The sequence below is a fragment of the Musca autumnalis genome, unplaced genomic scaffold (genome assembly GCF_047663935.1).
Source record: "Musca autumnalis isolate F117 unplaced genomic scaffold, ASM4766393v1 scaffold_5, whole genome shotgun sequence".
NCBI classification, from domain to species: domain Eukaryota; kingdom Metazoa; phylum Arthropoda; class Insecta; order Diptera; family Muscidae; genus Musca; species Musca autumnalis.
Window position 1 is genome coordinate 9,104,815 of NW_027412088.1, and position 25,365 is coordinate 9,130,179.

General features: G+C 38.1%; 4 protein-coding genes across 14 annotated transcripts in view; 1 reads left to right on the forward strand and 3 right to left on the reverse strand.

Moving 5' to 3' along the window:
• Positions 1-4: 4 nt before the first annotated feature.
• On the reverse strand, positions 5-11,469 carry clt (cricklet). 3 transcript variants are annotated; one of them, XM_073956287.1, is made up of 6 exons: positions 11,353-11,469; positions 5,023-5,178; positions 4,827-4,964; positions 4,536-4,762; positions 1,286-1,412; positions 5-1,220 (listed from the first exon to the last, which is right to left on the reverse strand). In XM_073956287.1, exons 2-6 carry the CDS (start codon positions 5,089-5,091, stop codon positions 42-44), a joined length of 1,740 nt encoding a protein of 579 aa, XP_073812388.1. In that variant the 5' UTR covers positions 5,092-5,178; positions 11,353-11,469; the 3' UTR covers positions 5-41. The 3 variants fall into 3 exon arrangements, with proteins under 3 accessions (XP_073812388.1, XP_073812387.1, XP_073812386.1); XM_073956286.1 differs by lacking the exon at positions 11,353-11,469 and adding an exon at positions 6,333-6,397 and having other exon boundaries at positions 5,023-5,248; XM_073956285.1 differs by lacking the exon at positions 11,353-11,469 and adding an exon at positions 6,333-6,397 and having other exon boundaries at positions 5,023-5,374.
• Vps20 (vacuolar protein sorting 20) lies at positions 6,513-11,450 on the forward strand. 3 transcript variants are annotated; one of them, XM_073956283.1, is made up of 4 exons: positions 6,712-8,973; positions 9,537-9,795; positions 9,865-9,974; positions 10,040-10,713. In XM_073956283.1, the coding sequence occupies exons 2-4, from the start codon at positions 9,730-9,732 to the stop codon at positions 10,518-10,520; spliced, it is 657 nt and encodes a 218-aa protein (XP_073812384.1). In that variant the 5' UTR covers positions 6,712-8,973; positions 9,537-9,729; the 3' UTR covers positions 10,521-10,713. The 3 variants fall into 3 exon arrangements, with proteins under 3 accessions (XP_073812383.1, XP_073812384.1, XP_073812385.1); XM_073956284.1 differs by lacking the exon at positions 6,712-8,973 and adding an exon at positions 10,986-11,450 and having other exon boundaries at positions 9,559-9,795; positions 10,040-10,567; XM_073956282.1 differs by lacking the exons at positions 9,865-9,974; positions 10,040-10,713 and having other exon boundaries at positions 6,513-8,973; positions 9,537-9,731.
• On the reverse strand, positions 11,436-13,159 carry LOC141387121 (glucose-fructose oxidoreductase domain-containing protein 1). The gene has a single exon (XM_073956289.1). It carries the CDS (start codon positions 12,862-12,864, stop codon positions 11,692-11,694), a length of 1,173 nt encoding a protein of 390 aa, XP_073812390.1. The 5' UTR covers positions 12,865-13,159; the 3' UTR covers positions 11,436-11,691.
• Positions 13,160-16,804: 3,645 nt separating this feature from the next.
• The window catches only part of tous (testes of unusual size), a 116,126-nt gene continuing 107,565 nt past the window's right edge, over positions 16,805-25,365 (reverse strand). For 4 of the 7 annotated variants that reach the window (XM_073956268.1, XM_073956267.1, XM_073956271.1 and 1 more), the window contains exons 2-6: positions 25,075-25,300; positions 24,906-24,986; positions 23,897-24,840; positions 23,672-23,841; positions 16,805-19,231 (exon numbers count right to left, since the gene is read on the reverse strand). In XM_073956268.1, the coding sequence (XP_073812369.1) occupies positions 16,979-19,231; positions 23,672-23,841; positions 23,897-24,840; positions 24,906-24,986; positions 25,075-25,300 (3,674 nt within the window). In that variant the 3' untranslated portion in view covers positions 16,805-16,978. Of the gene's footprint in view, positions 19,232-23,671; positions 23,842-23,896; positions 24,841-24,905; positions 24,987-25,074; positions 25,350-25,365 lie in introns of all 7 variants that reach the window. The other 3 variants (XM_073956265.1, XM_073956270.1, XM_073956269.1) reach the window with 1 other exon arrangement.

Sequence of the window (25,365 nt, forward strand, 5' to 3'; positions counted from 1 at the left end):
TTCATTAAATGTAACAAAAAATATGTGTAGTTGTTTTTTATTTACAATTTTGAACTTAATCTTGAGTGATCCAAGGGTTGGGAATATTTCGCATATATGCTGCGCCAAAATTCCATCCGCTCTTTGTCGGGATTTTCTTGCATGGGACAGTCTTTGCCATCTATTAACAAATAATTCAAGTTAAAGGAATCCTTTTCACTGGTGGGGGTGCTTACAGGCAACCATTTGTTAGAAATTGTTCCAGGGATAGGAGTTGGATTGCCAGTTTTAGCAAAATTCGCCCATAACTCAGACATTTGTTTGGTAACACGTTGATCTCCCTCTGTGCCCATATCTTCATTACCGACCATTTGGAAGAGGTAAAACAATTCATCTCCATGTGAAGCGCCTTTTAGTTTGCTCATTTGTAAGATTTTCTTAAAGAAGTTACGTCCTCCCACATAATCGAAACGATAAAAATACAATGGAGATTGGGGTTGTAAACGAACCTGCCATTCAGCTGCCAACTGCATGTCTATGGCAAAATGATAATCTGTTAAAATATTTGCTAATTCATTGAATAACGTTGGCGATAGTTTTTGGCCATTCATATAGAAATCACGCATTTGACGGGCTATTATTTCCAATTCCGGATCATCTGGTGTCAAGGGAATGTTGCGTGGTACCAAACGTTTAAAATCCCTGTCGTATTCTTCTACTTTGCGTACCGCATTCACCATCATGGCCATTCCTTCTGCTGAATTATAGCCCATTATGGCGGGTATAGCAACACTATCGGGTTGCTTTAGTCTGTCCAATATAGGTTGATTAATAAAGGCATCGGGGCTTTGAGAATCTTCTACTACTGGCTTAAATGGCAGTGGCAATTCACGTCTCCTCTCATCTGCGGTCATTGTCTTCAATGTTTTCTCTAACATGTGTAAGGGTGTAATTTTAGGCGATTGGAGAAATTCTAATAGTTCTTTGGTATCTGTTGTTCTCCTCAGACCCAACTCTTCAGCTAACTTTCGAACTTTGTAAGCTGGATTAGTTTGAAACACCCATTCCATATTTCCGGTACCACTTTGCATTATGGCTTTGTGAAATAATTTATTGGCATGATTTGAATACATGTGTAGATGGACAGAAGCTGCTCCAGCCGATTCACCAAACAGTGTGACATTGTTGGGATCTCCATAGAATTGTGTGATGTTTTCTTGTATCCATTGTAAGGCTAAACGCTGGAAATAATTTTGGACATAATTAATTATTTTTTTTGTTTTTCTTTTTCTTTAATGAAGGTTACCTGATCTTTTAGACCAGCATTTCCCCAAATGCCCTCTTCGGGTAGACTTAGGAAACCCAACGCTCCCAAGCGATAGTTAAGTGTTACCACAATAACATCTTCCTGTAGCAGTGATAATGGCAAATAACTGAGGCAAAACAGAAAAAAAATTATTTGAAAAAAAAGAAAAAATACATATTGGCGATAATTGTGTTGGACCTTTAATTGTCGAGTCCTGTCGTTGTCAGTCGTCTCTGCGACAAAATTTAAATTTTGTATTACGTAAAGCGATAGAAAACAAGTAAAAAAAGTGTCAGTCGGCTTTGCCGACAGATATATACCCTCAGCCAATGTGAAGCGAAACTTTCACCTCCGGACAGATCGAATGTATTTAAGGTCTCTTCAGAATTCTGTGGCCCTTTTTGGACATTTGAACTTGCCGACAAAAACGTGGAATAGGAATTAACTGCACTAAGACACAAATGTTGAACTTTTGTAAGGCAGGTACCCTTAGGGAGGACCGATATGGGCCATTTTAGAAGTTAAACTAAATTTTGATAAAATATTAGGAGAACCAAAGTTTGGACCGAATTGGTTGCCCCATTCAAGTGATGTCGTCCTAGCATTTTAGTGAAATTTTATAAATATTGGGGAGTTGTGCCGAAAGTTGTGGACCAGTATTGCCCATGAAACTAAGTTTGGATATAATATGACGAAGACCAAATGTTGGACCAAATCGGTTATCGTGCTCTCCGACCGCCACATATGGTGACATAGGGGGTTTTTACAACTTTCGGGCTGTTTTCCCAAGAAATATGGACTTGCCCCTGAAAACACTTTTACCGTCATATTTTTTTTTATTTATTTATTTGCTTTGCAATTGAAGCCAATTTTGAGGCCAATTTATATAATTACAAAGAATCCACCTAGATATCATAGCTACTCTAAAAACAATTTCATATATATAATTCATCTTAAACCTAGAAATTGGAGATCTAATTATTTTGGTTACAATTATATTCTTTAATTTTTTTTAAATTCTTCATTACGTCATAGCTACTCCAATTTTAAAGCAACAGATTGATAATAAGTATATCGTATAAGTTATTAGTTAAATTATGAAATGATCATTAAGAGATGTATGATGTGGTATGCAAATGATAATAAGTTTTCGCGCAGTGATAAAAACTGGTTAAAGCTAGAAAAAATTCTTCATTACATCATAGCTACTCCAATGTTAAAGCAACTTGTAAATTGAATACAAATTAATAATACAATATAAAAAATTTAATGTTTATAATAATCAACAGATATATGATGTGGTATGTATGTAAATGACAATCAATTTTCGTGCAGGGAAAAAAGTTGTTAAAGCTAGAAATTGGAGATCTAATTACTTTAATTACGGTTTGCTCTTCCGTTTTTTTTTTTTTTTTTTTTTTTTTTTAGAAAGTTCTTCATTACATCGTAGCTACTCCAATTATTTCATAGCTACTCGGTTTATTGCCTACTCATCATATGGAGGTATCGAATGCAAATCGCTTCAACAAAAATCAAAGTGATTCGTGAGCAGGTCTTAAAGTGAACTTATCCGAAATTGTGTGTGAGAGGTACCGGATGGAGTAGACAAATATAGTCCATATTTGAACCTGATCTATATCTGGTAGATATATTAGGATGTACAAAGTATAGATTACATCCCTTCAAGAGTTATCGTGCGCAAAATTTTTCCGAACATTTTTGAAGTTTTGTGGGGGAGGTACCTGAAGGAATGGACCGATATAGCCCATCTTCGAATTTAAACTATTTTTTGATAAAATATTACGAAGGCCAAATTTTGGACCGAATCGACAGATCCGTTCGAGAGTTATCTTGCGCTCCAACCACTACACAAGGTGTCATAGGTGCTTTTTGCATCTTTCCGGCCATTTTCTCAGGAAGTATGGACTTGCCCCTGATGAAACATGTACCGCCGTATGGCGGGAAGTGAATACAAGTTGTTGCAACAAAAATTAAAGCTATTCGAGAGCAGGTCCTAAACTGAACTTATCCGAAATTTTGTGTGGGAGGTACCCGAAGGAGTGGGCCAATTGAGTCCATATTGGAACCTCATCTAAGTCTGGTAGAAATTTCACGATGTGCCAAATATGGACCAAATCGGTTACTGCCTCCAAGAGTTATCATGCCCACAAATTTTCCGAACATTTTGGAACTTTTGTGGGGGAGGTACCGGAAGGAGTGGACCGATATAGCTCATCTTCGAACTTAAACTAAGTTTGGACAAAATATTACGAAAGCCAAAATTTGAACCGAATCGGTTCATCCGTTCGAGAGTTATCGTGCGCACCAGCCAGACTGACGGACGGACATTGCTAAATCAATCATACTTAGGGTCTAAAACCATTATTTCGATGAGGCACATTTTGCCCGTATGAAAGTGTATATACCCTTTCTAGCCTAAAGGCTGAGGGTATAATAATCGCCTATAAAAAGTTATCGGCGATGTAGCGGAGCGTTTTTTGTTTTGAATAAATGAGAAACACATATCAGAACAAATTCGAAACAAAAGGATTATTTTTCTAAAATTATAAGCTCGATGGAACTATTTTTTGATGATAGAGGAGATTTACTTAACGTAGCATCTATAAGAAGACATTTAAGAGGAAAATTGAATCCTTTAGAACTGCATCAGTATTGTGAGTAGATGTTTTGTTTCCAACAATCATCAAAATAATTGTTCCAAAATAAGCGCCATTCATCTGGTGTATGTATGGGTTGGTGGACAACAACCATTTAATTGCTCCGCAACCTCCTTTCATACGTCTTTAAAAGTGGCCTTAGTTTCGCCAAAAAGCCTGAATCCACGAGGGTGGGCTTCCATTTTTTTAACCAGGATTTCAAATTGCTGTTTTGTAGTAATTTTTGCCATTATTGGTTTGTTCCAGCACTCTACTAATTTGTACTATTTTTTTCCGATATCATAAAGGAAAAAATGTTATCGTAGTAAAAAATAGTAGCTTCTTGCATGTTCTGGAACAGACCATATAACTACTCAAATACCAAAAAAACGTATATAATATTAAACAAATTCACTTAAAATAATAGTACGTTAATATATAACCGGATTTAGCAGATTTCATCGAACCTGTTGTATGTGTTGTATGTATGATAGCAACAAGTTTGGAGATTTTAGTTAATGGTTTAGTATGCGACTAATTTCGGTTGAAATATTAAAGGCTCCAATTCCCAATAATACCCTCTCCTTACTTACACATCACTATTACCGTGGCCGAACCAAAAACCACCGCCATGAATCCATACCATCACAGGTAGGGGAGATGAAGTGGAGGTAGTATTTTTGGGAGCATAAATATTTAGGAAAAGGCAATTTTCAGATCCAGCTATTTCCGCCGTAATGGCATCACGTTGGTGACAGATATCGCGTTCTTTAAGACACTCCAATTCGGATACATCGAATTTTTCTAAAGGCACAGGAGACTACAAAAAACAATAGTTTTAGTTAAAAACAAAAAACTTCAAATGCAGACACCCCCTAAATTACCTTAAATCGCAATGGACCAACAGGTGGAACGGCATAAGGAATCCCGTGAAAAGTTTCATATAAATTTCCATTTGGTAATTGTTTTTGTTGCCCAACAACTATACCTTGTTTAACTTGCACTTTGACCAATTGTGATGCCTATAAAAACAAAAATAATTGTGAGTTTTTCTCGTTATATTTGTTTACTTGCACTTACCATTCTGAGAGAATACTTCGACAGCCTGCTACCAATTGAATGATTGCATATTACTAAAGTTTTAAACATTTTGATGTTAATAAATCGAATCCAATATCTCCTCTCCAAATAGAATGTTTTTTTAGCAACAAGTTGTTTTTGTAATAACTAGCAGCTCTTCAATGAATGTGCAAATAGATTACAGTGTCCGACTGATTAACTAACTCATTTTATTTGTTAAGTTTCTCTGAGAATTTTGATAACATTTGTTCAGTATTTTTTTTTTTTTTTTTTTTGTATAAGCGGTATTTAAAAATTTGTAAAAATTGTAATATGGTAATATACTTCACAAGATAGCATTTAAATATTAAATCTACATAATAATAAAAATCAGTCTTGTTTGTTTATGTACTGTATATACATACATATGTATGTATCTAACAGATTTGGAAAATACATATCGCACCTGTTTAACAAAAGGGTAGTAACTCAAAATTTTATATTTTTCAGTAGAAACAATAAACAGTTTATACATAAGTTGTTACTATAAAGGTACGCAGAGTGACATATCGGTATATTTAGAGGAAAGAGTAGATAAAATAATGGGAAATTTTTACATTGGGCGAAATTGATCATTATGTATCGGTTTTAAATAAAAAGTGAACATTTCAAATTTAAATGCGCCAACTATATCTCAACAACAATGGAATAAAAGTGCTAAAATCACCAACTATGACTAATATCAATGCTATGTATAATTTTATAACAAACTCTCATTTAATTATATAAGATAAATTGATTATAATCTGTAAATATATTGTATTATAAGTATTAGCTGGTCACTGTAGCCAATGCTATGTCTTATGCTAGGTTTAAATTTACGAAATCCACTCAATTTCAACTGTCAATTCCATTGCTTAAACGTCAAATGAAATCGAATGGATTTCAGATGAGTTTTCGTTTGACATATACGTAAAGGAATTGACAATTGAAATTGAGTGGATTTCGTAGATGTAAACCAAGCATTATTAACATTGTATTTACTACAAGTTAATATAATAATAAAATCTTAAGTTACTACCTTTTTGTTGAACAGGTGCTATATGGATACTTTTGTTATTTATTTTCTTTATAATAGGGCGATGTTAATTGGACTGAATCATTTTCCTCCACACAAAAATAAAAATTTTAGAATATGTATAAACCAATAAAATTGGCCTTCTAAAAGAAGGGTCTTCCAACAAAAGTATTATACTTTCTGAAAATTTAAAAATTATAAATAAAAATGTGCTTAATGGTTGTATTTTGGGCAATATCAAGCAAGACCCTACATAGACATTTTTAATGTTAAATAACATCCGCGCACAACACAGCTATCTGCGAGTTTAAAAGCATGTCACTGTCATTTTGACCACTTATAACGGGATAAGTAGATCTGTGGCAAACGAACGTTAACGCCACTTGGTGGAAGAAACGCCAGACGTTTAAAACGAACTAGTTCAATTGAAATGTTACTAAATGCTGTCTTTTAACACAAAAGCTCAGTAAAAGAGAGCAAAGTGAGAGAAACATTTTGACAGTTGTTTTCTGAGAAATTGCTAAAAGTTGCTGAAAGATTTTTTCCCACCAACATTTAGCAAGTTCGATCAGCTGTTTTTAATCATCTGCTAATGGTCAGCTGATAGATGGAAGACATTCATCGAGCGTGTTGGATGTACGATCGTTCCGAGGAGCAAACATAGATTCGGACCATTACCTCGTTGCAGCAAAGGTACGTACCCGTCTAAACGTTGCAAATAAAGCACGGACAGACACAACACGAAAGTTGGACATCGCCAAGCTGCAAACACAACAGATAGCCACAGCATATTCCACTCAACTGACCCAATTGCTTAATGATAGCGTTTCTCGTCCCGATAACATATCAGCGCAATGGCAAAATAATGCCCACTCCATGCAAACAGCCGCAAAATCAGTACTTGGATACCAGAGACCTCCACCAAAGAATCCGTGGTATGACCAGGAGTGCCGTGCTGCTACCGAAGAAAAAAATGCGGCATATAGGGCTACTTTACAATCAGTAGCAACGCGTAGCGCACGAGAGAGGTATCGGGAGAAAAGGAGAGAGGAGAAACGTCTTTTCCGCAGGAAAAAGAGAGAAATGGAAAAGAGGGAGTGTGAACAAATGGAGATGTACAGGAGACAGAACGAAGTCCGAAAATTCTACCAAAGAGTGAAGCATCAAACTGATGGCTTTGGTACAGGAATATCCTCCTGTAGAGATCAACAAGGTAATTTGGTAACTGATACAGATAGTGTGCTCAGGATATGGAAAGAACATTTTTCCAAACTGTTGGTATCCGATAGCAGTGAAGACGGCGAAGATACCACATATCCAATCCCAGATGATGGTATTGAATGTATACCGCCCAGCCAAGATGAGGTAAGGACAGCAATAAACCGGCTGAAGAATAATAAGGCGGCAGGAGCAGATGGCCTACCAGCCGAGCTGTTCAAAACCGGAGGCGACACGCTGATAAGGTGTATGCATCAGCTAGTTAGCACCATCTGGCAGGAAGAACGCGTACCCGACGATTGGAACGTGAGCATCCTATGTCCAGTCCACAAGAAGGGTGATAAGACTGTGTGCTCCAATTATAGGGGCATAAGTCTGCTCCCTATTGCATATAAGATAGTATCTGGCATATTGTGTGAGAGACTAAAGCCTATGGTCAATGAAATTATTGGACCCTATCAGTGCGGCTTTAGACCTGGCAAATCCACCATTGACCAGATATTTACCTTGAGACAAATCCTGGAAAAGACCCAAGAAATGCAGATCGACACCTTCCATCTTTTCGTCGATTATAAAGCAGCATTCGACAGCCCTATACGTTCAAAGGTGTTCCAAGCCATGTCTGATTTTGGTATTCCTGCAAAGCTCATTCGACTTTGTAGAATGACATTAACTGAGACGAGATCCTCAGTTAAAATTGGAAAGAACCTCTCCGAAGAGTTTACTACCAAAAGAGGTTTCAGACAAGGAGACGGCCTGTCGTGTGATCTATTTAACATCCTACTGGAAAAGGTCATACGAGACGCGAAGGTCAAAAGAAATGGAACAATATACACGAACAGCCACATGTTACTGGCTTATGCCGACGACATTGACATCATGGGTCGATCGGTAAAGGAAGTAACTGACACCTTTGCAAAAGTCGAAAGAGAATCTGCTAAAGTTGGTCTGGCAGTAAACGGCGTAAAAACCAAGTTGATGGTATCGACGCGTAATATGTCCATAAACACCGCACCATCTGTGAATGTTGGTACCTATAATTTTGAGGTAGTAAAGGACTTCGTATACCTCGGCACCGCCATAAACACAACAAATAACATCAGTTGTGAAATACGAAGAAGAATAGTGTTGGCTAACAGATGCTACTTTGGGCTGAGTAAGCAGTTTAGGAATAAAGCCACCTCTCGTCAAACAAAAATAACACTGTACAAAACACTGATACTACCCGTGCTAATGTATGGTTCCGAAGCATGGGTACTTGCTCAAGCAGATAAGGCAGTGCTTTGTGTGTTTGAGAGAAAAATTCTACGAAAGATCTATGGGCCAATCTGTGTTGACGGCGAATATCGGCGTCGTATGAACATCGAGCTGTATCAACTATACAATGACATCAATATAGTTGAACGAATCGAGATACAACGATTGCGATGGCTAGGCCATGTTATAAGAATGAGTGATGATGAACCCGCTAAAAAGGCGTATAAATACGGGCCGCATGGAGGTTCTCGCAGATCTGGAAGGCCAAAGCTTCGTTGGAGCGAACAAGTGAAACGAGATATCACAAAGCTACACATCCCAGATTGGGAAAATACAGCAGCAAACAGAGAGGATTGGAGATTTTTTCTTAGTTCGGCTTATGGAACAAATGTTCTGTAAAAGGCCAGCTAAGTAAGTAAGTAAGTAATGGTCAGCTGATCAATGTTTATCTTATTTTTCTGGAAAAATACTATAAATATTACGATTCACCTATATTTAATGATTGTTTTATTAATATATTAATTATATTTTAGTTATTTTGCTTAAAATTGAAGATCTTTTTCATAGCTTTGGAGTTAGTTTTTCTTTCATGCTAAAGTTTATCTTGCTAAAGTTTACTAAATGCTGTCTTTTTACTTTGTTCTCTATTTTCGTATCAAAGAGTAAAATCTCCTTTATTCTCTGAAAAGAAGTTACTGAATAATTATTACTGAAAAAGTAAAAAGACACAATTTATGTTTTGGATCAAGGTAGTGGATCCGAATGATTGAACTGGATATTGAACAATGAACTAGATTACCGAACTAATTCAGTTAAAAGAGCTGAACTATTGAACTAGATCTTTTAAATGAACTAGATTGTACAACTCTGTTTGCCGCCACCCCTCATAACAATGAAAAACAGCTGATTTTATTGACATTTCTCCCTAGCGGCCTTTTTGTTTTGATTCTGTATTTTTATCGTTTGTTCTTCTTTCGTTCAGATATGGCATCTCGTATCTCCTTTCTCGAATATGGCTACTATGCAGATTTTTTATTATTTAAACAGAACATTATTTCATTAAAAACAAACAATAAACAGTCATTATTAACCACACAAATCTACTAACTTTTGTCTCGAAGAAACCCCTTATCCCCAACAATCCAAACAAGATTACTGCAACATAAAAAAGTACAATGGGAGGCTTGTTTACGAAAAGTAAAAAACAAAGTCGAGTAACTGAACAAGACAAAGCAGTTTTGGTGAGTCAGGGGATGGTTTTTTGATGTTCCCAGGCATGTTCCTAGGTAATATATTTTTAATCTTTACAGCAACTAAAACAACAAAGGGATCGACTGAAACAGTATCAGAAACGTATTGAACTGTCACTGGAGAATGACCGGCAAATGGCAAAGAAATGCTTGGCACAAGGGCGAAAGGAGTAAGTATTTTGCATGTCCATAGAAGGAAAGACATTTCATTTGAATAATCTTCTTTCCATGTCAGTCGAGCAAAATTGCTGCTTCGCAAAAAGAAATACCAGGAAACGATGCTGGCAAATACTGACAAACAACTGGAAAACTTAGAAAAAATGGCGGCGGACATAGAATTTGCTCAGGTTGAAATGCAAGTGCTGGAAGGTCTGAAACAGGGTAATGCTGCTTTGAAGAAGATGCATGAAATTTTGGATATTAATGAAATCGAAAAGATCATGGACGAGACTCGTGATGGAATTGAAAAACAACAAGAAATCGACTCGATACTTTCTGATGCCCTCACGCAACAGGATGAAGATGATGTATTGGCCGAGTTGGAGGCATTGGAAGCCGAAGAAGCTGCAAATATTGCTGTTTCACTGCCAGAAGTTCCAAGTGATAAATTGCCCGAAGTGGTGGAAGATGTCGCTGGCGACAATGAAGAGGAATTGGCCACAGAAAAAGTTGGCAAAGTCAAAGAAAAGCCTACTAAAGTTCTGGTGGAAGCCTAGTGTCGTTACAAAGTTTACATGGCTGTCGTTTACAAATTCTTGTTTGTGTACGTACATAAATTTAAATTATTTTCTTTCCTTTTTTGCTAGAAATGTATTTTTCTAATAATATTTATGCTAACAAGTATTTAATAAGTAATAAATGTTGTGTGTCATAAATAAAGATGAAGTAAAGCAAGTGAATGGAAACAAAGGAGTCCTTATAATAACGAAGACTTCCTTTGGAAGATGGAAATAGAATGGAAAGTTATTTAACCGAAAAGGCAAGCTTTTAATATTTCAACTCAAACAACATTATCGAGATTAAGTAATGCAATGCATATTTAAGAAATCTGCCGATTGACTCAAACGAATATTTGTTCGCAGCTCTCTTCTTTAATAGTTTGTTATACAACTTACCATTTGTATATTCTTAGAATTTCCTATGAAAATATTACGGTGGTTGATGTCCAATTTTATTTTCAGCTCTAAAATATAGGCACACTTTTCATGGTCAAGGCCGTATGGCATGCGGAACAAAGCTGAAATGCTCAGAAAAGTACCGCCTAACGTTTTACGAAGAGATTTAGCTGCTGATGAAGTACGATGTAGACTTGCTATGGTTTGAACTCACGATCTTCATGAACTAGTAAAGTCAGCCATGGATGGTATTTCACAGCAGATAAAAGATCGTGTGAAATATAATCTGCATATTGATTGTCATTGAGAATCATTTGATTTCTTTGTATAGAATCCAGTAAGAAGGCACAGGTACTTATATTGAGACTGTATGACTCATCTTTAAAGGTTATCAAAATACTTAGAAATACACTATCACAAATTACCATCATACCTAACAAGATATTTCTTATCTCCAAATGTATCTCAAATTCTACGATAAAAGTCTAAAATTTATTTACGAATAAAAATCAACTATTTACACTTTTAAAATGTTGTCAATTTTATTGCGTTCTTATAGAATTATGGATATGAATGTCCATAGATAAAGCATATATGGTAATAAATACAAAAATATATAGGAATTGTAAAAAAGGGGAATATAGTATACTTAACATTTATAAATACATATACGAAGAAATAAAATTTGAATACTATAACAAAGATAATCTCACACCAAAAAAGAGGCAGGTGGCAGCAAATAATCCATAATAACTCCTCCCCTTTGTATCGTTTACATAGTAGACATGCGAGCAAAACGCATAATTTGATCATGATTTGAGGGTGTGTCGGAAGTGATTTGAACTTTTTGCCATGATTTTGTTTCACTTGATTTTCGTACAGCTTCCAGCACTGCTTGCACATAGAGTCCATCCTCAAAAGTGGCTGCAGCTTGCACCGGTTCTTTAACCCATGAAGATTCTTTGACAGCAAATGATTCTTTGAGAGCACCAATCATTTTACATAGACCCTTAATGTAAAGGCGTGGCAGCAACGAGTCTGACGTAGCAAAATGCAAATCTTGTACATCCACGTAGACGGCTTCCTCCTTTGCGGTTTGTGATGCCTCTGTTTTATTTTTGAATATAAATAAATCACCACCTCTAACCACTAAATGACCCTGCGAACCACAAATGAGAACTTCTTGTGAAAACGTCTTTGCTGGCACCGTGTGACTATGAATTGATGTAGTGATGAGTGTGCCATTTGCAAGTTCCATTTGAAAATTACAAAAGTCCGGAGCAGATATTTGACGTATTCCATTGACGTTATTTGTCGTCTTGGTGTAGGCCTTAACGACGCCATGCACCCGTACAGCATGTTGATGTAGTAGGAAACTAACCAAATCAACAACATGGCTACCCACCAAATTCAGAGCTCCTCCACCCATGGCTGCATCACACATCCAATCGAATTTATCCGGAAACAAACTGCCCAACTGCACTCTAACATCCACCAATGATATTTCATTCAGTGGGCCAATTAAACCCTCACTGAGGCATCGTTTCATGTGTGTAAATGCAGGCAAAAATCGCAGCGAATGATTCACCAAAGATATCAGCGTGGGATAATATTGTGAAGCCCTTACCATTTTCATGGCGTCGGATTGATTAAGGCCCATTGGTTTGTCACAGACTACATGCTTTCCAATGCCCAAAGCCTTTACTGATATTTCAGCATGCAAATAGGGCTGACATACTATGAACACCAAGTCAACATCCTTTCGCAGTAGCACATCATCAATTTTGTTGGTGTAGAAAGATATATTTAGGGAGTTGGCCACTTCCTCGCTTTCACGTAAAGTACGACCCCAGATTGCCTTTATTTCGAAGCCCTTTTCACGCAAGATGGGCACCAAGACCTTAGTTATTGCACCTGTTCCAAATACTCCCACACCGGGCAACATGATTTAGGCAATGTTGGATTTTTATAATAAATAAACCCAATAAACTGAATAAGTTTTGGATTTTTCAGTTTTGTTAATTATTTTGTTTTCGTGGATTATTTGATGGAATATGAAATCGAAACCCACAACATTGAAAGTTGAGTTATTTTGCTGTTAGTACAAAGTTGTTTGAGTTTCGTTATTAATTAAATAAAATCCAAATTTGTAATTATTTCTAATACTAATTTAAAATCTATTTTCTTTTCACTCCAGTTTTATTTGTTTACTCGCGATAAAATTCCAATCTGACAGATTGACAGGGCCATGACGGCACAATAAACAAGGTAGATGCATCGGCATATTGCCATACATAATTAAATTTCAACATTTCGTCGGTGTCATGCTTAAGTGTTCCATACGCCATTTTTGTCATTTTGAGTTAAAGGTACCTTTCAAAGTTTTCAACCCTGCTCTCGTTTGGCGTATGGAACACAAAAATACAAAACAGAATTGTTCCTCACAAAAAATGATGACATTTGGAACAAAAAATTTCCAAATTTTGTCAAGTTACGAACAATGGAACAAATTGTTTTAAAGGACTAGGTTTAAAAACTGAAGAAGAATAGTTTTTAAAACAAGATATTTTAAAATGTTGTATTGTTATATGAAACTAAAATTTATATTTGGTTAAATTTAACGCCTCCCGCTTAATAAAAGACATGTACGATAATTAAAATGCCAGAAAATGAATTAAAATATAAGTCTATTGCCACTGCCAGTAGTTCAAAGAATGATTATTGATTTTTTCGAATGAATTAAAAGATGAAATAAGACAATAAAAATAAGCTAATAAAAATTATATTTGTCGAAAGTGGAGGAGTCCACTCCTTAAATAAATGTAAAGGAAACATATAACAATGGTTCTTAAAGCATTTATTTTCTACTGCAACGGTGTTATTGAAGCCCCCGAATTTTCAGCTCTACAGCAGCACTTCACATAACGGAGGTGGAACACAATTGATCAAAAGTTTGTTTGTTAAAATGTGACGTAAAGTGTTCCATGTGACACAAATTGCCAAAAACATGAAAAAAAGATCCTGTGGAACAAATCAACAACCTTTTGCATTTATAAAAATTGGCCATAACTTCTAGTCTATAACAGATATCTGACTAAAATAAACTCCTGATGTATTCTATGAGTTTAGTTAAATAGAACTGTAGGCCTACTCTGTAACTTTTATCGATTGAAAAGTTGTTAAAATTTCTTTTGTTTTTGTAACAACTACAAAACAAACAAATGAAATTGTTGTAAAATAAACAATGAGTAAATTAAATTATTGAATTTTTGCAACACATCTAGCCTATATGGACTAAAACATTAACTTGAGTTTTTCTCGAATCAGGCAAATGGCGTATGGAACATTTAAGCATGATACCGACGATTTGTAAACAAAGTTGGTCAATCAAAATTATTATTAATTATTAGGGCGAAACCTATAGCTCTGCGTGTTGCGTGTGCGTTCAAAAATACATGTATTTCAAATTGAAAACAACAACAAATACATGTATTTTGTTTTTGTATTTTTGAACGCAACACGCAGATCTATAGGTTTCGCCCTTATGTCTAAACGATAAAATAACTATTTGTTGGAATTCAATATACAACAATTTGTTTTGACCAAGGCACATTTATATAAGGTAGAAGTGATAATCAACTGTATTTTTTTTTTGTAAATTTGGTTTTAGATACAATAAAATACTTCTTTTCATCGTAAACGTTTATTAAAAATGACCTACAACAGTCTGAATGCTGAATGTTTACATTTTCATTCAAATTTGTTCTAGTTTAGACGCTTTTCAAATGTATTTATGTTTTTCCTGAGAAAATTTTTAGAACGACCCCATTATTCATTATTTTCTTTGATATTAAATTTTCAATAACAACAATGTTGTTTCTGCAAAATTTGTTAGTTGTTGTAATTCATGCATATACCTTATATAAATATGCCTTGGTTTTGACTATATACATATCATGGTGGAATCAAGGCATATTTATTAAAGGTAGAAGACAACCAGCTGTATTCTTACTTTTTTTTTTGTAAATTTAGTTTTCAAAATGTAATAGGGTCTACTCATGAAATTTGAACCTTCGAAATTTGCTAACATAAAATACTTATTTTCATCGTAAACGTGTAATAAAAATTACCTACGAGAATTCTGAATGCGTTATATTTACATTTTGATTCAAATTTGTTCTATTTAAGAGGATTTTCAAAATGTATTTATGTGTTTCCTGAAAAAATTTTTGGAATTATTCAATATTTTCTTTGACAATTAATTTTCAATAACAACAATGTTGTTTTTGTAAATTTTTTAGTTGTTGTAATTCATGCACATACCTTCTATAAATTTGCCTTGGGTGGAATAAAAAGGTGTTACATCAAATCATACCAAACGTCAAATTTGATCACAATAATGCATTACTGAAAATTTCTTGTTTACATTTTGTATGAGATTTTATCATGGTGGAATAAGGTGTTACATCAAATCATGGCAAACGTCACATTTGCTCACAATAATGCATTACTGTGAATAGCTTGTTTACATTTTGTATGTGATTTTATTCAAAATAATGCATTTTGACAACTAGTCTGAAAATCAGCTGTTTTTGGCGCTGTACCCATGATGAAATTATAAGGTGGCGTAAAACGACCAGCTGATTGGTTTCAATCTGTCATTTTTTTTTGTTATTGTGAATCATTTGTATGAAAACATAAACAAACATTTTGACATATTGAAGAATTTTCGGCCAAAATAGAGTTGTTGTTGTGCTACTTACGTGACCTTATAAATAGATCTTGGCTGTACCTTATTATTGTGTCATGATACATATGCTCATAGCTTTGTTCCTTTACTTTTTTAATGGTAAGGGTGGTAAAAGAGAAAAGTGTCAAAATTGCTCTCTCATGAACATTTTTACCAGAAAAGTAAAGGAACGGAAAAATGGTAGATCTGACAGCAATGTCAAAAAGAAACATAAAAAATAATTTTCGTCTTTTATTTCACAGTTCTTAATTTAGTTTTGTCAGCGTTCGACTTTTTCTTCTGTTTTTCGTCCATTTTCTTTTTCATTGTGAAATAATCGTCAAACAAAAGTCGAAAAATCACTTCTGCCATTTTTTACCTGCAGAAATTTTGCTGGTAGCCTGTGGTAGAAGAGAAAGCCATTTTCGCTCTCTCTCTCCACTCTCACTCTCTTAAAAATTGCTTCCAGTTTTGCCACTTTTCCGGGTTAAGGAACGCTTTGCAGGTTAAAAATGGTAAGAAATGGCAAAAATGGTAACCTCAGGTAAGTAAAGGAACACAGCTATGTTTGATCAGCTGCGCTGGTATATCTACCTTGGTAATTGTGCCTTGGACAGAGCTACTTTGCATTCCGCCGTTGTTTTTCATTTTTAAATGGCTTTGGTAAATAAAGTGTTGATTTACTTGATTCTCTTTCGCCCTTTATAAATCGTGATTATTCAGAGATTGCCTGTCAGAATTTGTGACATATGTATATGATATACATTTCCGACGTACATTATATACGTCAAAAACGTTTACGACAGAAGTGCAAACAAGAACAAAACATGGTTAAGCTGTGTTATAGTACGTTTACATAAAACCGGATTTAATAAATCCACCGGATTTCAAATGTCAAGCTATACTATAAACAGTCTATAAGCAGGGGTGCCAAGTTGGTGGTTTTCCCTCTACTTGTGGTGATTTTTGACGTACAAAAACCACTGTTAAAGCAGGCAGTCAACTGTTTTAAGGTAAAAATCGCTACAAACCTGTGGTGCGTATGTGGCTGTAGCGATTTTTACCTCGGAACAGTTGGCATCCCTGTCTATATGTACGTTATTTAACAGCGCCTTTTGTAAGGAATGAAATAATTCCAATTCAAATACAATTGGAATTCTCAAATTTCAAATTAAATAATTTAATATTCAATTGGGATTCTCAAATTACAAGTGAAAAGTTTCGAATTACAAGTGAAAATTAGTACATGTAAAAATGGACAATAATTGTAAAAAAATGTATTGTATTGAAAACTCAAAAATAATATATCTATCTATATAAATCTATATCTTTACAACTCTCCACCCACAGCTCCATTTCCTTGACTATCGCTGTAATCTTTTAAGGCCTCGGCTATTTCACTAGATCTTATTGGAGCTGATTTTTGTCTCCCGCTGACTGCAGCAGATGAACGATTCTTGCTCTTTTTCGTCGTACTCATTTCCCGTTTCAAATGCGCCCTCAGCGCTTTATTCTCTTCACGCATTTTATCAATTTCTTCGAGCAGTATGACATTCTCCTTGAAAAGTTTATCATATTTACGTTTCTGTGTCTTATCCTCTTCGCGTTTACTATAGATTTTCAAGACCCTTTCGATTTGATTACGTTGACGTTGAAACTCATCTCTGACATTGGCATCGAGCGAAATAAAACGTTTCAATTCATCATCACTGGCGTGGCGTTGAAAGAGTTCCCTGACGGCAGTTTTTAGTTTGTCCGGTGTATTCATGAGACCAGCAACGTGATAAATTTCACTGCATAGATTTTGAACACATTCACGGCCCGCCCGAGCCCTATGTCGCTCCACCTTGAGTTCGGCAACAGTACTGAGATATTTATCTTTTAGTTCTTTGAGTTGTAGCTCTAACTGGCTATTGTTTTGATTAAGGCCAGCCAATTCATTTTCCAATTCCAGAATATGTTTGCGCTTGTCATTGATTTGGAACTCGCGTGGTTCTATTTGGGCTTTTAATTCCGCTATTTTGTGATTGAGAACTTGTTTGTATTTGTCAAGCTCTTGATTTTTGTGCAACAGTTCTTGTATCCTTTTCTCCTTGTTGTTGATGGCATAATCGCGATCCGTTATGTCTTTTTGCAAATCTTCAATGGTGCGATTTAGTTTGGCTATATTTCTTTGGGACTTTGTATGCTGTTCCTTGAGGGTTTCAACTTCTTCCAAGAGATTATCCACATCCTTGGTAAGGCTTTCGTATTTTTTCTGTAAAACTCCGGCTTTGCCACGCCACAGCTCAGTGGCTTCTCTTTCATGGAGTAATTTCTTTTCATACTCTTTTACGGTTTCGCCCAAGCGCTGTTCATTTTCCTCCTCAACCTGCTGACAGTAGTCGGTGAATTGGGTCTTCTTATCCTCCATTTCTTGCATCAGCTCACGTATCAGTTCACGACGTTCATCCAATTGCTTTTTGTAATCATTTTCCAAACTTTCCACTGTATCCTGTAAAGTACCGGCTGATTTTTTAAGTTTATTTTCATAGCTCTCTCTTAACTCAAGCATATTTTCACGCAGATTTGTGAACTTTTGATATTCGATAAGCATGCGTTCGGAATATTGGGTGGCCAAGCTGTCCAATTGCTTCTTGTGCTCCTCTTTCATTTCATTTATTTGAAAGGTGATTTGATTCATTTCACTACGATGACGTTCCTCGGCTTCAGTATTAACCAGCTTCAAATCTTCCAAGGCCTGACAGTAGGTACGATGAACTTCAGCCATTTGCTGGCCATCGAATATTTCACTTTGTGACATTTGGTATTGGAATTCTTCGGCTTGTTGCTTCAGACGGGTTTCCAAGTTAAGGATTTGCTCATTTTTCTCCGACAAAATGGCCCGAGGTATAAGAACTTCTTGAGATTTCAAAAGATCCTGGTCCATACTGGCTACTTTACCCTCAATATTTTCCAATGCCCAAATTGCTAGAGTACCAGCTTTAGACACAGCCATCAATAGGGTGCCATCGTAGGAGAAACGCAACTTATTAACGGCTGTTATAAAGAAACGAAAATTGGTGCAAGTTCCACCGCCAGCATCCAAAAACGGCAGCTGGATATTAACCAAATCTCCCATTTCATTGGCCACAAACATAATTGTATCGGAACGGGCCAAACAAACATCGGTTAGTCGACACTTTGTGCTTGATGGTATGCTGACCTCACGTACTATTTCGGAATTTTGAAATTCCCTTAGCAGACCAGAATTGGTTACAGCAAATATCGAAAGGGGATCATTAAAGGTGGAGCATACGGAAACATATTCCGTACCTTTTTGTACAATCTCCTGTAGGCGTGAACCATTCTCAACATCCCATTGATAAATGGCTCCCTCATTCCCGGCCGATATAACATATTTGTCATTTTTTGTCCATGCCACTGAGAGTACTGTGCCATTATGGCCCTTAAGGGTAATTAGAATTTCTAGATTATACACGGATGTAATCGATATGGTACTGTCGTAGGCAGCAGCCATTAAATGTCCATAATTGGAATATTTGACATCTTTACAGCGTGGGAAGTTGTATGTTTTAACAATCTGTGGGATAAAAAGAGGCGTTGGGAATTACATGGCAGATAACATTATAGGACATCAAGCCTTTGTTTTTTTATAGATAATCTGTAGATATGCTGCTTCATAAGAAATATTAGTTTGAAAGTCTATTGTACAAAGAAAAACCTCTACGGGTTATCTGTACATAAAATACCATTTACATATAATCTTAAGAAAAAAACCGTCTGGAGGTCTAAGTGTTATCCGCACGCAGAGGACTGTCTAAAGATCTTCAATACATGGACTATATATCTTCAACGTACCGAAGACCAATAGGCGGTCGTTTATCAACTGGCCTACTAAACGTGGATGTTATTTTCTTCTTTACGTCGAAGGCCGTCTACAGATCTTCTATAGCACTATAGGGCTTCTTCGCGACATAGGCGACCGTTTAAAGGTTAACTGTCCACAGGTCTTATAAAAGTTGAATACCGTCCAGAGTGCTTTTGCGCGTTCATGGCAGTTTACAGGACTTCTGTAAGTCCGTCTACAGGGTTTATATACATACAGGAGCGTCTACAGGTCCTCAGTGTACATATGTTTGTATTTGTTTCGTTTTTCTGTGTTGGGAGCAGCATATCCCGGAATGCCTGCTCCAAATTCTTTTGGTCCGTGCCGGGACGGAGGAAAACCCAGGACCAATATATCTGTGTTCACTTTGTCACATCCAACCTTCACCCACATCCAACCTTCGGTGTAATGCAATAGATGTCAGGAGTGGGTGCATCTAAGGGGTTGCTCTGGACTTGTCCACGTGAGGGATTACGACAAGGAACAATGTTGCTGCATGCTGCGTGAACACAGTCCCCAGTGAGTCGTCGTCGGATTACGAAACTCCCTCGTCGTCTGACTACGAAACTCTCCCACAGTCCCCTCGACAACAACCGCACACGCAGCCTTTAACACCAGCTGTTGTTATCCCAATCCCAGAGAATGCATCCTTTTTGCAATTTAATTGCAATGGACTCCGAGGTAAGATCGAGGAAATAGTAGATTTCATGAGTCGGAAGAACCTCAAGGTCGCTGCGGTGCAGGAAACCAAGCTGAACAACAACCACAGCTTAGAGCATTGTGATGGTTACAATGTGCTAAGGAAAGATCGCACCAGCAGTGGAGGTGGGGGATTAGCTTTCCTATTGCACCAGTCTGTCCAATACAGACCTATCTCGCTTGAGCCTGTCTCTAATGACCCGTACATGGAATGTAGGGGGGTAGCAGTCAGGTGTGAAACTACCGAGATAGAGTTGTTGAACGTATACATCCCGCCGAGAAATAGCTGTATCTCAGATTACGTGCCTAACATTAGCCCGCTTTTGGAAGGTCATAATAGTCTCGTCCTGGGGGACTTTAATGCGCATCATGAGATGTGGCATTCGGCCCTCGGAAACGACCAGAGAGGTACAGCGCTGGCTGAGCAGATTGACAGCTCTACGCTTTGCACGGTCAATGAGGACACCCCTACCAGAATTAGAGGAGAGTGTCACAGCTCGCCAGACATAACCTGGTCTGACAAATGATGTTACCTGGCAACGCGTCATTTCCCTTGGATCAGACCATCTCCCCATAATTGTCTCCATTAGCAGACCACCCGATTTCATTACCTCTGAACGCCGCACATTCGCCAATCATAAGAAAGCTGATTGGCCAGGTTTCAGAGAGTTCACCAATAACCGCTTCAGAGAACTGCCCAATCCTTCTGATGTTCGGGTAGCGGAAAGGACGTTCCGAGACATCATCACTGCTGCAGCCGCTCGCCATATACCCGAAGTAAGACCAAACTTCCCAGCAGAGGCGACGGGATTAGCAAATGAGCGTGATGAGCTTCGCCGAACCAACCCCAATGACCCCAGAGTCAGGGAGCTGACACTGTAAGTTAACAGGCTGGTCGGTGGGCGAGCACAAGCGGAACAAGTGGTTAAATCATCTGAAGAGTTGCAACATTGGAGCCGGTATAGGTGAATTGTGGGCAACGGTTAAGTCACTCTCGAACCCTGGAAGAAGGTAAGATAGGACCTCAGTCACGTTTGGCGACGTTACGTTAACTGACCCGAAGAGGTGCGCAAGTTATTTCAATCGACAGTTTGTCGAGCACCCCGAGAGTGACAGGGCAAAGAGAAGAGTATTTCGTCGCATCAGATCTCTTCCTGCCGAGGAGGAACCACCACAGTTTACAGTGGATAATGTTGCCAATGCCATCAGCAACGCTAAATCATCCAAAGCGTTGGGCCCTGATGGAATCTCCATGGTAATGCTGAAGCAGCTGGATGAGCCGGGAGTGGAGTATCTCACTAAAATTGTCAACTTGTCGCTAGCCACCCTCATTGTTCCCGAAGACTGGAAAATGGGCAGGTTGGTCCCACAACGGAAGCCCGGCAAGGATGCCGGCAAATGTGAATCGTACAGGCCGATTTTGCTTTTGTCGCCCGTAGCAATGACCCTTGAGGCCTTATTCCTCCCCAGTATCAGAGTTAGCTATCAAGTTGCCGATCATCAGCATGGATTCCGTAAGCAGCACAGCACGACAACTGCTCTGCACGCCATTACCACACATATTTGTCAAGGACTCAACCAGAGACGGCCGTGCGATAGAACAGTGATGGTGGCGCTTGACGTATCAAAAGCCTTTGATACAGTCAGGCACTCCACGCTGTTTGAGGACATTGAGCAGACAATCCTCCGGCCATGCTTGAAACGTTGGATAGTCAATTATATGTGTGGACGCCAGTCGTACGTGGAATTCAGGAACAAGGAGTCGAAACCCCGTAGAGTGAAACAGGGAGTTCCCCAAGGTGGGGTGATATCTCCGGAACTGTTTAACCTCTAACTCTCCTGTATTCGGCCCCCCTCCAGACGGCATCGAGATCGTAACGTATGCGGATGTTTGCGCGATCCTGGCGTCGGGTACCTATCTTGATGACATCTGTGAGAGACTGAACAACTATTTAACCGATCTTACCACCTTTTTCCATTCGAGGAATATGCAGATTCCCGCCACAAAATCAACAGCCACTCTGTTTATCACTTGGACAGCGCAGTTTGGAAGAGAATTGAATGACGTGGTCGACTGTAGCAGAATTCCGACCACAAACTGTCCCAAAATTTTAGGGGTCACATTCGACACTGCTTTCACGTCGTGCGCGCAAGCCACAGCTATCTGCGACAAACTGAAAAGTAGGCACAAGGTCCTCAAGTCCCTATCCGGCAGCACTTGGGGTGCAGATAAAGAAACCTTGTGGATCACATATAACGCGATAGGTTGGTCTGTGGTAAGCTATGCGACGCCAGTCTGGTCCCCGAGATTATGTGATACGAATTGGAAAAAGATTCAAACTTGCCAGAATGCCGGCAACAGGGTGCCTCCTCAAATCTTCAGTGGACCATCTACATGAGGAGGCATAGATTCTTCCAGTAAAGCAACACAACGAGATGCTGTCGTGGCAGTACCTGCTTGGATGTTACCGTGTGAGCCATCCCAATCGCAATCTTGTGGGTAGGCCCGACACATTCAGGCAGATCAGGAAGGATATCCATGCTCTAGAGGTAGAGGTCCAACGATACAGGAGAGAACCCCCTAGATAAACAAGCATATCAAGCAGGTTTAAATAGTATTCACACGGATGCGGTGGCCAAGGCCTTAAGCAATTATAGTGTGAATAAAGTCCTCGAAATACATCCCCCATCTATTGCAGCTGAGGAGCGTCAGCTGCCACGACAAACCAGAGTAGTTTTGGCTCAACTACGCTCGGTATATTGCAGTCGCCTAAATTCTTATTGGGCGGAAATCGACCGCGCCGTACAAGACATCTACCCCAGTATGTGGCTTGGGCTCCCACGACACAAAACACTTTTTAACTGCCCAGCCAAACCTTCTTCCATGTACAGAAGACCTGTAGACGGTTGTTGTTGTTGTTGTAACAGTGTTTGTTGTTATGTTTGTATGTCCGTTCTTCTGTTCAATCTGGCTCTGGGTCTATCTCTAGTTCCAGGAGAGTGGTTACATCCCATCGAAGCAGCCACTTTCCTGGAACCGGAATAGACGCAGAGCCAGATTGAACAGAAGAACGAACATACAAACATAACAACAAACACTGATACAACAACAACAACCGTCTACAGGTCTTCTGCACATGGAAGAAGGTACAGACTTCTTATACATACAGGACAGTCTACAAGTCCTTTATATTTCGAAGGCTATCTACATGTTGTAGACCGTCCACATGACCGTTTAATGGTCTCCTATATTTCCTATATTTATACGATCGTCTACAGATTTCCTATACATATCGATCGGATATTGGACTTTTGCACATTCAAGACCGGTCGAAGACAGGATCAACAATTCGACCGTATACAGGCCTTCTGCACATCGAAGAATGTTGTTTACAAATCATTCTCTCCCTTTCATCAATCCGTATCTATACTCACATTTAATTCCTCCATAAAAATTTGGGTAACGCGTAATTGATCGGAGAAGCCAATGGCTGCAATGAGACCCGTGGAATTCAATTCCACAATGTTGACATCAACTTGGAATTTACGAACCAACTCAACTTTTTCCGTTTCATAATTCCATATGCGAACAGTTTGATCGCGGGCTAAAAGAAAAATTGCCTAAAATAAAACACTAAAATAGAAAATTCAAACCCTTACATGCTGTCATTATAATGGGTTTCCAGGAGCACAGCGATATATCCACAATATCATCAATGTGGATAAGGGCGCCCAATGGATGAAACTGCAACTGCTTGGCCTTTAAAGTTTCGGGTACAATTAAAATTCCCACATAAATCTGGGAATGTTGGGTGGTGACAATCACCGTTTCCTGTTTGCTATCCACCGCCAGATTTGTGATCTGATAGAGATGCTCGGCATAAATCGTTATGGGTATTGTGAGTATGGTTTTGCGTTCAAATTTAAATTTCGAGACCCTCTCAAAAACAAAGACTCGGTTGAAAATTGCAAAAGCAAAACCTTTGGCAAAGGCGGTCATGCATAGGACACGAGTATCGTGAAGTTGTTTTGGGTTTTGAGTTTGGGGACGTTGTTCCTGTTCTCGATCAAATGTCTCCTGATCCATGAGTAAGTCGAAAACTTCAGCTTCACTGGCCTTTTGCCGTAGTTTATATTCACCATTTTCAACCAATATCAGTTCATCGCAGCTGGTACCCACCATCAGCAAATCCATGGCCAAAAATGCCATCGAGGTACTGAGAAAGTTTGACTTTAAATTATTGGTAATGTTGAAACCTTTGTCTGATTTCGTTTGCAATGTCAGCAGATTGTTGCCGCCCACAGCTAATAGGCTTGTATCCTGGGGATTACAAGCTATGCACTCGGCACTAAAACGACCATTTGTGGGACAGGCTCTACCCTCATAAACTGTACCCAATTTGTCCATTAATATCATGTAAATCATTTCATCCGGTCCCTTTGTAAGCAGTGTTAGGCCCTTGGAATCTCCGGTAAAAAGGACATGTGTAATATCAGCATGTTTTGAGCCATTGGGTAGTTCCATTGAGCGTCGTTTTTTGAGAGTTTGTAGATCATAAATGGATATGGTTTTGCTGCCATTGCTTTTGCCGTTGCCTGGTTTACTGTAAAGGATATCTCAAACATTAGCTCTCCTTCAAAATTATTTTTTATTGCAATAACCACTTACGGTTTGGCTTGTTCCAAAATGGCCAAAAGCTTGCGATGTGGACTGATTTGTATAATTAAGGGTATGGTGTCCTCAGGCAGTCTGTAATAATAATATCAATAAAAGTTGCCTTTATATTCTTAACATTCCCACGTTTTATAAACGCACACACATACACACAGACACTCACCTTAAGAAACGCTGTTTATTCTCCACAAAATCGTGAAAGGCCAATACACCTTCGACCGGATAAATGACCTCTTGTTGTAAATTAAAATGTATGTTGCCCACAACATTGGTACGCAAACCGTAAATGTGTTTGGGTCGTAAACCGACGGTATTGATGGACGGCTGCGATACCTGACTGGTGTCCATTACTTGATTCTCCTCCACAACAGCGGACATAATGAAGAACACTTCGAACAACACAAATGCCAAATCAAGAGGACACAAAGAAAAGCACAACTTTTTTTAATGAAAA

Coding starts and splice junctions, on each gene's coding strand:
- clt (XM_073956287.1), bottom strand. CDS start 5,091: ATGTTTAAAACTTTAGTAATATGCAATCATTCAATTGGTAGCAGGCTG. Junction 4,763..4,826: donor TTGGTCCATTGCGATTTAAG/GTAATTTAGGGG, acceptor TGTTTTTTGTAG/TCTCCTGTGCCTTTAGAAAA. Junction 1,413..4,535: donor GGCCACGGTAATAGTGATGT/GTAAGTAAGGAG, acceptor GTTTTGCCTCAG/TTATTTGCCATTATCACTGC.
- Vps20 (XM_073956282.1), top strand. CDS start 6,956: ATGCAAACAGCCGCAAAATCAGTACTTGGATACCAGAGACCTCCACCA.
- LOC141387121 (XM_073956289.1), bottom strand. CDS start 12,864: ATGTTGCCCGGTGTGGGAGTATTTGGAACAGGTGCAATAACTAAGGTC.